The sequence below is a fragment of the Molothrus aeneus genome, chromosome 2 (genome assembly GCF_037042795.1).
Source record: "Molothrus aeneus isolate 106 chromosome 2, BPBGC_Maene_1.0, whole genome shotgun sequence".
NCBI lineage: Eukaryota > Metazoa > Chordata > Aves > Passeriformes > Icteridae > Molothrus > Molothrus aeneus.
The window spans coordinates 100,480,891-100,495,347 of record NC_089647.1 but is presented as its reverse complement, the minus strand read 5'-3'; the positions used below and the strand labels follow the sequence as shown (position 1 = coordinate 100,495,347).

The window sequence follows — 14,457 nt, the reverse complement described above, 5'->3', positions numbered from 1 at the left end:
TCACCCATTACAAAATACTAACATGTCATGTTGAGACTGTTTTGACCTTGGGAACAAAAGGTATATGAATGAAATAAAGCTTTTAAGTCTAAATGTTGATCAAACATATTTCCATTAATGTAAAAATGGGTTTCTGTTATTTGGATGAATTCCAAATATCCTGCCACATGCAGGTTTTATGATAGGAAAACAACAGTGCTGAATCATCATCTCTAGGTAATTCCTTGAGGCTGTTCCTTGCTTTACATTGTCTTTTCTGTTACTCTCCTTACTAAAATCAGATTATTTTGAGAAAACATATCTGCATGATTACTTTCAAATTCATCCCACTGAGATATCCTTAAGGTATTACAGCAGCATCAATGAACCCAGTGCACATACAAAGTGAATCCTTGTCTATTTCTCAGTCTACTAATCAAGGTACAACACTCAAGAGAAACAAAGTAGGTTGGGGAAAAAAATAATTGTCAGAATTTATAGCTCCCTTCAGATATATGCCTACTTTCAAGTCAGACATTTATCACCAGCTACTACAGAGCATTTATCATCAGCTACCACAGAGCACTACCTGAGAATACAATGGATCCTCCAAACCACAGAGCAGGAGCTGCCTGTGGCAGCAGCTGGCAAATACTGAGCTTTTAATGGCTTGCACTGTACTACTGCACAGACCATCCACAGGAGGCTTTAGGCTCACAGAAGACAAGTAGCAGCATATGGCACATGTACAGCCACACAATAGCTTTTCATAAAAGAAACTGCTTTTAGGATCATGAAGAGCTAGTTGGTGTTTTGGATAGAATAAACCCCACTGCAGCTGGCAGTGACCACTTAAAAACCAAGTTCCAGTAGATTGTCATCACCAAACTGGTTCACAGTCATTCCAGATTTCTCTGCAACAAACTCTTCCTAGCAACTAAAGAAGGGAGAGGGAATTAATATTAAAATATGCAGTGGTGATAATCCTCCTCCCTCTCTCTGTGTCAAACTCCCAGAGAATACAACTTCAGACACTGCTTCCCTACAGCCATATGACCCAATTTTCCAATGCTGAAATTGCTGATTATTAAATTACATGCACAATTATTAAATATGCCACTTAGAAATAGGAAGTATAAATCCTTTCTAAGCTAGACCATGTTTAAGACTCTTCAAATTTTCCTTTTCTTCTGGAGACTGTAATTCTATTCTGGAAAGCCTTTCAAATAAAAAACCTGCAGGTAAAACTGACATTCAAACTCTCCAAGGACATCCTGTTGAGGTAAACAGGAAAGCACACAAGGAAGAGAGAATTCCAAAATGACTACTAATAAAAAATGATAGCAATAGAATGCCACTGCCAAGGATTTTCTTTTTAAGCTTTTGAAAAAGTAGGAAATTCAAGGCTACAATTACAGAATACCCAGACTTAGCTTTTCTTTCAAAAGAAGTAGCATAATACAAAAATTACTATGAAGCAGGTAGTTCATTATTAGGACATACAAACAATTGTGGCAGGATTTCCAAGAAACCTGCAGCTATTTTGGTACAGTCAGTGTGTGCACACTTCATGTCTGAGGTGCAGGTTTATACACATACATGACAAAATCATTCAAGATGATACAGAACTATTTATCCAGTTCATGAATGTTCCATATTTTTACTGCTATGGTTACAGAAGCCTAACTTTCGTGAAATGGATAAGTTAAACCTGTTGAGTAAATGATTTACATTGATTATTCAAAAGTTTGTACAATTCCTGGAGTAGCAGAGCCTGACAGACTGAGCAGCTTGGTCTGCAGTAATTACAGAGGGTGTGAAGTTCCTGGTTTGGGTATTGAGCTGCTCCTGCAGCCCTCTTGCAAGACAACTTCATTTTAACATTTTGAAGGATACTGATTTGATAACTTTTAACTGTAGCCTAACATCTTACACTCAACAGCTGCCTCCTTGTTTTACAGGCTTAAGATCAGGTAGAAAAATTGTGTTGAAAAAGGTGAAAGGCTAAAAAAAAAAAAACCAAAGCATTCCCCACAAGTTAACATCAACAACTCATCTCTTACTGGTCATCCAAGGAGAAAAGTACGATTTAAATGCTTGGAAATTTGGCCCTCAATCCTTTAAAAGGCTAAGGTCAACAATGATCCTGCACTTAGGAGTCTAAATAAACTGGCCAGATATTCAGAATGCTGAGCATATAAAGTTCGTACTGATTTCAAATTTCCAGACCTTCTGATGGAAAGCTTTCACAGACTATCATCTTTCCTGAGTTTACATAAACAGCCTAAATGAATAACCAAAGAAGCATGTAGAATTTCTCCCACTTCATCCCAAATGAGTTTTCATGCTGGAGGTTAATGATTACAATGACCTTTCAGAATGGTGACTGATTCTGAAACAACCACTCAATTACTGTGCTGCATCTACTCAACTGGATAGATAAACATTTTTACTTTTCACACCAGTTGTAGCATGCAACTTGAGAATGTGCTGGCTCAAATCCTCAATGAGCAGCACAGCAAGAGTGGAACCCTGCAGGGACAGGAGCCACGATGATGGAGTGAAATTCTGCCACTGTGCCCCTTGGTATACAAACACAGCAACACTGTTGGAGAGCACAGCGGCATGGGGAAGACTCCCTGACCAGGAGATGAAAGACACAGGGGAAGAAGATGTGCAGGTGACAGTAAGTTTTTTTCCTAAATGTACTAAAGACAGAATTGCTGAACTGAAAGTAAAACTCCCCTGTGCTCCTGGGCAAAACCAGGGGAAGGAGAACAGAATGGAAAGTCATGCAACCACCTTCTCCTTTCCCTGAGAGGGATGTGCAAGAGTGTCTGTGAGTGTAAAGGAGAAGCAGCAATCTTTTGAGAATAGAAGCTCAAGATAGCAAATCTGGCATCTTCCAAGTGTTTGGGAAGAAGCCAGGAAAAAAAGATTTGGGAAATGAGGCATGCAGCTGTTGAGCAGCCATGAATAAATCGAGCTATAAGACAAAACTGCTGTGACAGACACGCGGGGTCCATTTTCTTAATCAAGGATATCTTCATGAGAAAAAACACTCATGCAAAAGGAAGAGAAAGCAAGATTTTAGCTTGACTCGGACCAGGGAGGGCTTACAAACATTCTTACCACTGTAGAAAGAGATTAACAAAGAGGAAGGCAAGGGAGGTCTGATGAACTGAACTGAATGCAGGGGAAGTTTCGGGAGCAAATAAGTAATTTTGACATATGCTGTTCCAAAAATAACATTTTCCAGAATGACAGGAACAAGGAGTGTAGTTTGGAGCTAGAGGGAGAAAAATCAGGAGTAGTTTCAGCAAAGAAACAAGCCCTGAGTCAAAAGCTTGCAGCAGTGTCTTAAGTGCCTCAAGGTCTGTGTTTCCAAAGGCTCTCTGTCCTGTAACTCCTTGATACAAAATAGGAAAGCTGAGCTTTCACAAAGAAACAGGCAATTTCAGAATAGTTACCGAAACATTACATAATTATTCTATACTTTAGATGAATTTTTATCAAGAGGTACAATATTCACACTCTTGCATCTTGTTGGTAGCACAGAAGAACTTCAGAATCTTTAAAACAGCTTAAAACATTTTCCACACAGGAAGAACCAATACACTAACAATGAGGGAAAGAAAGCAAGAAAACCTTTTGACAACCTGAGAAGGTAATTAATATTTATATTACAAATAGTAGTCATTATGAGGTAAAAGCTAATATCAGTAGGAAAGTAGTACAAGAGCAAAAACTTCTTTCAAAAATTAATCAAGTTACACTAATTTAGGCTTACTGTGATATAGAAATACTTGATCAAAATTCTCATGCAAGTAACACATGGCAATTTTTTCCTTACCTGCTTTCACAGTCAAGTGCTGAAATTCCTTTGGTATAGTTTTGAGAGTAGTGCTTACTTTAACAGCTTAAGGAAAAAAAAAAAGAAAAGATAATTAATTTAAGTATGTGTGAGTAAAACTTAGAAGTATCAGGTCTGAGAAAGGAACACCTAAAGTGGTATTAGACATCTTATAATGCCAAACATACCTGAAAAGTAGCCAAATACCCTCAGAAAACTGAAGTACTCAAACAAGTAACAATTTCCAAGAGCACAAAAGTCAAGACCAGAAAGAAAGACCTATGCTCAAGTTCCCAAATAATCTCAAATTCTGAGAATTTGTGGAGTTGAGTGCTCATTCCCCTTCATATCCTTTCTAATGGAGTTTTTAATGCACCATAGTGTGTTTTGATGAACTGTGACACTCAGTGTTAAATGACCACTTGGAATGAAATCTCTCCTGCTCTAGGACGAGCCTGCTTTAGCAAGGAGGTTGAACCAGATGTCCTTTCCAACCTGACCTGCTCTATGATCTGCCTTTATCTACCAAAAAATGTGGGAAAAGTTTTAGGCCTTGTAACCCAGTTCAGTTTACATTATCTTCCAAATTTAACTACATTATAAGCAAAGAGAAGTTAATTTATTTGGATACTTTTGAAAATGCAGGAAAATTTGCTTCTACTGCTCTGAACTGCAGGTTCTTGACTTCTGGGGGGATCCCCTCAGTTAGGAGAGTGATTTGTTCACGTTTGTCAGAATAGTAATAAAAGGTAGAACAAAAGTATTTGTTATTTGGCTGAAAAGGTAGCAATCTGTGTCATAAATACAGCATATCTGCAGCCCTGAAGGAGGACTGCATGTCTCAAAACAGGTTCCCATGTGACTTAACATGTCAGCTGCAAAAATCACAGCACAACTTTGTCATCTGAACAGGGAAAAAATATTCCCTTAGTAAGAAGTAAATCTTCCCTAGATAATTCACAGCAATAACCTTCAAGGTTCAAGTCCTTCTCTGGTTCATTATACATTTTACAACAAAACAAACCTTGTCAACAAAACACTGATTTCTTGGAATATGCTGACATGTCAAAATGTTTTACAAACACACGTCAACCCTTGACAAACTTTCTTTGAAAAGGGGACTGGGAATCTGTCAAACTCTGTCTCACCTGCCTGTATGGCTGGGCCCAGAGAGTGGTGGTGAATGGTGCTGCATCCAGCTGGCGGCCAGTCACCAGTGGTGTCCCTCAGGGCTCTGTGCTGGGGCCAGTTCTGTTCAATCATTTTATTGATGACATGGATGAGGGTTTAGAGTCCTTTATTAGCAAATTTGCAGATGACACTAAGCCGGGAGCGTGTGTCGATCTGTTAGAGGGACAGAGGGCTTTGCAGAGGGACTTGGAACGGTTGGATGGATGGGCAGAATCCAATGGGATGAAGTTCAATAAGTCCAAGTGCCGAGTCCTGCACTTTGGCCACAATAACCCCCTGCAGCGCTATAGGCTGGGGACGGTGTGGCTGGACAATGCTCAGGAGGAAAGGGACCTGGGGGTGCTGGTTGACAGTCGACTGAACATGAGCAGCAGTGTGCCCAGGTGGCCAAGAAGGCCAATGGCATCCTGGCTAGTATCAGGAATAGTGTGGCCAGCAGGAGCAGGGAGGTCATTCTTCCCCTGTACTCGGCACTGGTGAGGCCACACCTTGAGTGCTGCGTCCAGTTCTGGCCCCCTCAGTTCAGGAGGGACGTTGAGATGCTTGAGCGTGTCCAAAGGAGAGCAACGAGGCTGGTGAGGGGCTTGGAACACAAGCTGTATGAAGAACAACTGAGGGAGCTGGGGTTGTTCAGCCTGGAGAAAAGGAGACTCAGGGGTGACCTCATCACTCTCTTCAGCTTCCTGAAGGGTGACTGTGGTGAGCTGGGGGTCGGTCTCTTTCTCCGGACAACAACCGACAGAACAAGAGGACACAGTCTCAAGCTGCGCCAAGGGAGATACAGGCTAGAATTAAGGAGGAAGTTTTTTACAGAGAGAGTGGTCAAATACTGGAATCATCTACCCAGGGAGGTGGTGGAGTCACCATCCCTCGATGTGTTTAAAAAAGCCTGGATGTGGCACTTGGTGCCATGATCTAGTTGAGGTGTTAGAACATGGGTTGGACTCGATGATCTTAAAGGTCTCTTCCAACCTAGAAATTCTGTGATTCACCTGAGTGTGGAAGGTGAATCAGGAATGTGGACTACCTGGTCTCACAGCTCTGATGTAACCTTAATGTGTGGACATCTGGGAGGCCAAGATATTTTTTTATTTTAATTCATACATAATCTGCAGCTCTGAGAATCAGGCAACAGAATACCCACAACTGTTTTGTTTCTACAACAGAGGGACAGCAAGTAAGAATTGGGAAAAGGGAATATAAAAGGGAATGAATGGCTGTGTGATGATCCAATTCTGGAAGCCAGAAAAGCTACTGCAGTAAAAAAGAGAAAGATCACTTCAATTTCACATGACTTGCTGCTGATGGATGTCTATTGAAATGAATGAATTGATGAATTTTTTCAGTCCATTTTGACTAAAACTTTTGTTTTGCAAGAAAATACAGGGATTATTTTTTTCAAATAGGAGTAAAAACTGATTTTGAAGTGTTGGTGTTTCTTGCAAAAAAGGAAATTGAAAATTTGGCACAATGCAATCTTTACTCTTAAAAAATTCCTGATAACAATTAAAATTTTGTTTAAGTAAGAAGCACAACATTAATTACCTTAGGGCTAGACATATTTCAGAAGGTGTATTTCATATCACTCACATATGATAGAACTAATTTTGAAGCAAACCCCTCCATTTATTTGTCTTCATCTCAGCTGTGGTGAGCTTTCTCTTTAAATCTTTAGCAACACACAGCCAGTTTAGAAAGTAAACACACCCAGCAAACATAGGGGCTTACTAAAAACACACATAATTTAATCCCTAATGGAAAAAAAGTTATTTATTTGAATACCTTGTTTGTCATCTTTCTTTCCATCCTGTAATAGGGTAGAGTTATCAGGTACCTCTTCAGTTGATGATTTCTAAAGACAGAAGATTTGTTCCACAGTCAAATATTTAAGAATACGGATCAACACAAATAATGGTGACACTTGCTCTTGCACCACAATTTTTGTTAGATACAGTAGAAAACCTACAGAAAGACAGTATAACTCTACTTTTCAAGGTACAGCAGTTCCACACCAGAAATTAGTTTAAGGAGCACTTCAGCAGTGAACAACTGAAGGAGGTAAGGACTTCACAACTGAAGGTATGTAAGGAGAGACTTCTCCCAACAGAGCCATATTAACACCTGTGTAAGGATAGATGAAAGCTTCTCCAGTCTCCATGAAAAAAGTCTCTCTAACCAGAATTCCAGCTGTATTGCAGAGCCTGATGGTTATGCTTTAAAGGCTCCTGGCTGATGTGGCTGATCCTTGAACTACTCTTTTCTTTCGACTTGCAGTCATAGAGATGGGAAAAGCAAATATCATTAGCAAGTCTGTTGGAGGCCCATTCAAGCCTTTGATAGGAAAACAGGGAATTTCTCCCCAGTCTTATTTCTTGATTTTCTGTTATTCAAGCCTTTGATAGGAAAACAGGGAATTTCTCCCCAGTCTTATTTCTTGATTTTCTGTTATTTCAGCAGCAACTTATAAGCATTTATTGTTCTTGGAGCTTCTGCTGGAACAAATTCTACCTCTATTATCTGTAAGAACAAAATACTCTCTGCAACCAAATATTCAAGTAAACATCAGAAACCCTAAACTTCTCTAAATATTAAGTGATGCTGGTTTTTGCCCAGGGAGTATGGAAGAGGTTTTGACCTGAAAATATCCTGAAATAAATTTGGCCTAAACAAATGAATTGAGAAACCTAGATTTCATAGGCATTTTTAAAAGACCACAAAAATCTCAACTTGATTCAGAAAGGAAAACTCCACAGTAAAAGTCAGTGAGATTTGTTTTATAAAGTTTCTGAGGAACGGAATACCCTAGTAATTCTGAGAAAGCAGCACAGCAAAAATATGGTTTGAGGACTCTGAAAATGTATGAACAAAACATTTCATACCCATAGCTAGCCCTGACACTCAAATGAAGAACATGAGACCACAGACCTAACTTTAATTGATGGAATGACTTTCAGAGATTTCAATGAACTGTGAGCATGACATTTCTGAGGGATCCCAGAGGAACCCCAGCCAGTCATTTTATGCATGTTTTAACTTTAGGATTTTGGCAGTGAGAAAACTTGCAGAAAAGAACCAAAGGTGAGTGGGAGACAAAAAATTTGAGGAAAAAAAAAAAACAAACTGTGAAGACCAAACTTCCTTGGTAAACAGAAATCAGTCACCCATGGCACTACCAATCATAATATCAGCAGCCTTGGTGTGTTTTTCAAGTTTAATAAAGCCTAGCATGCAGGTGATGTGTCTCCTGCCATTATTTTCTTTATTAATGCATTCAGGAACTGCTTCTATTTTATTGCAGTATTGTAATTCAGCAGTCACAGTAAAAACAGGCATCTGAAATGAAATTAAATAGCCTGAATGGATGATAAGTGGAAATTTAAAAAGACATGGAGGTAATGCATAACAGATTGCACTGATAATATAATATTTTTAATGTAGTGATCAAGTATCTAAAGTATAATTCCTCCAGTAGCCAAGATACAAAAGAAATTGCAACAGTGAATTGCTGCACTTCCCACTGAGGGAGATGAATGGAAGATGAATTACTGACCTTCCAAATGATATTCATTCAGTGTATTAATTCTGAATGTAAAAACATAAGTTGAACAAAGAAAAAAAATCAAGTCAAAATGATTCTCAAATCACTTTTGAGGAGATTTTAAAGTTCATTAATCTTGGACAATGTAAAATGAAGCTTTTAAATTATGTATATGAAAGATAAATAATCATATATTTGTTTACATTTCAACTATAATTTAATTCTATATTTTATCTGTATCTTCTTTTATATTTTAGGTTGCAAGCCACCCAAAATAAGGTCATAAGCAAGGGATTAGGTGATTCTGGTAAAGGACCTGCCCATGCTGCCAACATACAAGCACCCTGCACTACCAGATCTGCAGTGCTGCTTTTGAAAACCAGTGTGGCTGCTGTGCTTTGGGCAAGCTGCTGTAGGATGAGCAACACCTCCCAGGGATACAACATGTATTTTAACAGGTCCACAAGATACACTGGGTGCTCAACCTGCTGGCTGCAGCACTGCACTAAGTGAACACTGTACTCCAGAGAAGCTTAGGAGATTGTTTGGTGGTACCAGTACCAAGAGGGATTTGATGAGGGAGCAGCTGGGTTCTGACCCAGGGACTCCCCAGAGCAAGGCATTGGGAGGAAATAGCTGGAGAACAGCCTTGCTGAGCTGCCATGACACACCATTATTTTTAAACTTGGAAGAGTGTCAGAAGGGCTGGTTCTTGCAGTCAGTCTGCCACTTGATTTACTACCTTAACACTAAACCTTTAAATCCCACAGCACATGCATTGAGAGTTGCAATATTCAGGCACAACTCAGTAGCCATGATTAGTTCAGCTCTAGAGGGTCTTTAAAAGTTTAGGATTTTAACCTCAGTGTTAAACTCTTCTCCTCAATTCAGTCTTGCTTGCAGCAGACTTCACGGCATCATACAATGGCTGGGTTTGGAAGGGAGCTCTGTAGATCTAGATCTAGATCTAGCTCTGGAGATTCCATCCAAACAAACCTACTGTGTTCAGCTGTGGGCCCCACACTACGAGAAAGGACACTGGCATTTGTTCAAAGGAGGGCAATGGAGCTGGTGGAGGGCCCAGAGCACAGGAGTGCCTGAGGGAGCTGGGGTTGTTTATTCTGGAGAAAAGGATGCTCAGGGATGACTTTATTGCTCTGTACAACCATCTGTAAGAAGGCAGTGCTGGGCTAACAGTTGGAATTGAAGATCTTGGAAGTCTTTTCCAAACTATATGATTTTATGATTCTAGGTCTGAGCTGAAGCCTCATATTTTCAACCAATTCAGACTGAGCAGATACTTTACCTGACCACGGCCCATGTATCCCACTGCTCCTCCTGCAGGACACCAGCAGGCAGAGCCTATTTCTCTGAAGACTCCAGCATCTCACAAGTTCCTTAGTGACTACTGTGAACTCTGCTATGTGGAAATATCTCTTGAAAAGCCTGTCAGCCCTTTCCATACACAGAAAAAATGGCTGAGCTGGGGGTTTGAGATGGCTTAGTAAGGGGTTTAGAGATTCCTAAAGTCCCCTCAGAGACTCACAGTCTGCAAGGTAAGGACCCAGCTTACACCCTCTCACCTCTGCCCGACTGAAGTCCCGAGTCTGCTGACTGCTTGGCAAGGGCTCAGAATAAGAATCAAACAGTGCACAGTCACGCACGGGCTTCAAACAAGCTGCAGGGAAAAGAGAAAGAAAAGAAAAAAGTAAAAAAAACCCAAACCAAGCAAAAAAAAACAACCCAAAGCCAAACACAGAGACACACCAAGTCTTTGGTTAATACATACTTCTTAGAAACCTGATCTAGCATAATTTTGCTCTTCATTTCTACATCTCAGACCTTCTCCCAATCTAGTATCAACTATCTTATAGTTTATCTCTTATTCTCTTAGCAATGTTAAAGGTACTTACATTACCTTCAGCTGAAATTTTGACTTTTTGAGTACTGAAAAGTACAGTAGAATCTACAGTATACTCTAAAATTGAAGGCCAGCAGAAAGCAAAGCACTAAACACTGTGGATGCTGTAGTATATACCACCTTCAACTAAAGAACATTGAGAGCAGGGAAAAAAAAAAAGGAAAAAAATCACATCTAACTTCTCAAAGGAATATTCACAACAAGCTAATTTCTATCCCACAAGCTCAGGTCCTTCTGCTGGTATCACTCTGGGATTAGCTCCTCTGAGATAAATCTGTCTTATGAGCTGGAAAACATCTTTTTTTAAAGATCAATATATTAAAAGGCAGAACAACTACATTTCTAGTTTTTGGCTAGCATTTATTTGATCTCAATAAATTAATCTCTTGGAAACCTGTCTTAATTTGCAGTACAGTGGGTTACACACAGGGCAAATAGCTTTTGAGATTTTGCAAATTAGTTTTAATAAAAAGTTTCCAAAAAAAGGTGGGGGGTCAAATTGTCAATGGAGCTGTGCCAGGAGAGCATTTGGACCAGTTGTACTTGCAGTTTATGGTACAAGCCATAAAACTAGCAAGATTAATGCATTCTTAAATGCTTTTTTGCTCCAAGTTCTTTTATTTGAAGCTTTAACAGCACTCTTATCAGATGCAAATACTTCAATTGAACCAAGTTATGCCTCACTCTGAAACTAATACAGCAACATAACGAAAAACCGTATCCTTCTTCGGAGTCCTAAGAAGCCAAAAAATTTGAAAAAAAAAGTCTAAATGTTACAGAAATCAAATTATGAAAACATGAATATGCAAGATTTCTCTTGAAAATTGCTTTTGACATTTTAGGTAACTGTATGAGGAACTTACATTCTTTTCAATGCTTTTATTTCAGAAGTAATACAACCAGGGCTCTAAGCTTTTCTGTGATTCACAGTTTCAGTGTGTTGAGATGTTCTGCTTTTCATTAATGCAAGCCTTTCAAAAGACAGATTTATGAATCCTGACCAGATAGCAGAATGAGCACGAGATATTTTCAGAGCCTCAGATTAACCAGAATTAGTTCATTAGCTGGGGTATTTAAAGGACCCACAAGAAATAATTAGTCATTTCACCTCTTCCATGTAGATTTGCTTGAAATGCTTGGTCTCATGCAATAGCATGAAACAATAATCATCTAAGAAAATAGTAGAACTAAGTGCTGAAAGGAGCAAATAGGGAAAAAGAGGACTCCCAGGGAACAACTGCAGCTTACCATGCTATTTCTCCCATTGACATAATGATTCCCTGCTACTAGAGATAGTTATTTCCAAAAAGGTTCAATGTGAAGACACAACAGAAAGAACCTGCATGGATGAGTTTACAAGCCAATTTATCATGAGACCAGGCATGAAAGTAGTGGTGAACAAAGTGGTTTTCCTGGAGGGAAAAGGGTAGTTGTAATTATGACAGGGAACATAATCAGAGAGACTAAAATGACGAAGACTTGGAAGTGCATGTTTTCCAGGAGCTTATTGCTTTGGATATGAATATAGTGGATTACAGGGAACATGACTCCACCAGAAATTATTTCACAAATCTGATACAGGGTCAACATTTCATTTTCCTAACTGCAGCTTGATTTGTTCTTTTCCTGCCTTTTAATATATTCAGTGTCATGAAATTTAATGGAGATTTTATTAGGTCTTAAATATTATCCCTTAGCACTGTAATTATCATCTGTGATTAATCCTCCTTGCCCTCAAGAGTCATGCACATTTTTAGATGTAACAGTATATATTTCAACATTCATTTATAATTAAAAGAGACATAACTGAAGAGAACAAATGAAAGGGCAGGTCTTTCACTGCACATTGTTACTGAAGTATGTTGTATTTTGGATTAATTAATCTTTGTGCTACACAAATTGTTGTAATCCTGTCATTAATGCAAACTACCCATAGAAGAACCTGTGTATTACATAGACTAAATTACAAAAAATTCAACCTTTGAAGCAACCAGTATCTCCATCTAAAAAAATACACTAGCATATTAAGTTCTAATGCAGTCCAGTATAATTTTTAACAAATCTTCAAGATATAGATACTTTAAAGAAAAATCATCAAAATAATTAAAAGCTATATCATAGATTCATAGAATGGTTTGAATTGGGAGAGATTTTAAAGATTACCTAGTTCCAACCTCTCTTACCATGGACAGGGACACCTTCCACCAGACCAGGTTGCTCTAGGCCTTATCCAACCTGGCCTTGAACACTTTCAGGGGTGAAGCATCCACAGCTACTCTGGGCAACCTGTACCAGTAACTCACTGCCCTCACAGTAAACAATCTCTTCCTAAAATCTAATATAAACCTGTCCTCTTTCAGTTTAAAGCTGCTGCTGATTCCCTTTGCTTTACAGGCATTCAACTGCCTCCTCATCTGTCCTGACACCTGTCCGAAGCACAACGGAACAAAGGAGGAGACATTAAGAGGCAGGTAACTGTTCCACTTTTTACATCCCTATCTCTATGCTTTGATATATGACTTCTTCAGCAATCACCTCATAAGTACAACTAAAAACACACACCTTAAAGGCAGCTGGAGAATCATTACAGAGCACAGAAGGCCATTCTAGGATGGAAAGTGAACCTGTCTTTCACACACACTGGATTTCTGAGATGGCTGCAGGGACATGGCTTGCCCCAAGAGCTTTACCTGCTTGAAGGTACTCGGGCAGCAGTGTCTCTGGCAGTGTCTCAGGCAGCTGGTAGCCATTCTTCCTTGCAACCACAAGGTGGAAAGCGGCACAAAACTCCGGGAGTGTCAGTGCCCCATCACAATCCACATCACTCAGCTCCCTGTGGGTAAAACAGGCACACGTTTTCCAAGGTGTTACCTCAGGAAAACGTGTGCCATCACGTGGGAGACAAAAATGCAGCTCTGAGAAGGGATATTTTAACACAAGACAAGTATCTCTGCCATGGTCACTTGATCCTGACTTGCACATTTGTCTTGAGGAAGATGAAGCAAGCTGATTTTCTAAAACTGACTTGCCACTTTTTTCTTTTTCAGTAAAGTACATTTCTTTAATACATCATGCCATTGGATATGATGGTATGTGTATATTAGAATGTGAAATACATAATCTATACTTATAGAATCATAGGGGGGTTTGGGTTAGGAGAGACCTCAAAGATCATTCCATCTAATTCCATTAGATCATTCCAGATCTAATTCCAACTCCCCTGCCATGGGCAGGGAACCTTCCTCTAGACCAGGCTACACAAAGCCCCATCCAGCCTGGCCAGGAACACTTGCAGGGATGGGAAGTCCACAACCTCTCTAGGCAATCTGTTCTAAGGCCTCATGGCCCTTACAGTAAAGTCCTTCCTAATATCTAATCTAAACCTGCCCTCCTTTAGCTTACAGCCCTTTCCCCTTGTCCTATCACTACAGGCCCTTGTGAAAAGTCCCTCTCCAGCTCTCCTGTGGACCCTACTAGGTACTGGAAAGCTGCTAGAAGATCTTCCAGACCCGTTTCTTCAGGCTGAACAGCCCCAAGTCTCTCAGCCTGTTTTCATAGGAGAGGTGCTCCAGCTCTGTGATCAGCTTAGTGGACCTTCTCTGGACTTGCTCTAACAGCTCCGTGTTTTTCTCATGCTGGGGAGCCCAGAGCTGGATGCAGCACTTCAGATGGGGTCCTTGCCAGAGCAGAGGTGGAGAATCCTTCCTGGCCCTGCTGGTCACACCTCTTTTGATGCAGCCCAGGATGTAGCTGGCGATCTGAGCAGCAATTAATTGCACATTGTTCCAAGGGTGGAATTAACCTTCCAATATTAGGAAGCATTTTGGCTAATCCATGCAGGATCTTAAAACAGTTCAAGCAGAAAAAGTTAAATATGGACTTTAGCAATGGTTACTCAGCACCACTGACTAACCTTTAAAAAGGGGGAAAATTTAATGCTCTTGACAAGTTTAAATATTGTTGTTAACTTCTCAC

General features: G+C 39.8%; 1 protein-coding gene across 1 annotated transcript in view; it reads right to left on the bottom strand.

Annotated features, from left to right (window-relative positions):
* REPS2 (RALBP1 associated Eps domain containing 2) overlaps positions 1–14,457 on the bottom strand; it is a 96,170-nt gene that overhangs the window by 36,438 nt on the left and 45,275 nt on the right. The window contains exons 8-11 of the mRNA XM_066545393.1: positions 13,173–13,315; positions 10,145–10,239; positions 6,806–6,875; positions 3,833–3,898 (exon numbers count right to left, since the gene is read on the bottom strand). Of these exons, the coding sequence (XP_066401490.1) occupies positions 3,833–3,898; positions 6,806–6,875; positions 10,145–10,239; positions 13,173–13,315 (374 nt within the window). The remainder of the gene's footprint in view (positions 1–3,832; positions 3,899–6,805; positions 6,876–10,144; positions 10,240–13,172; positions 13,316–14,457) is intronic.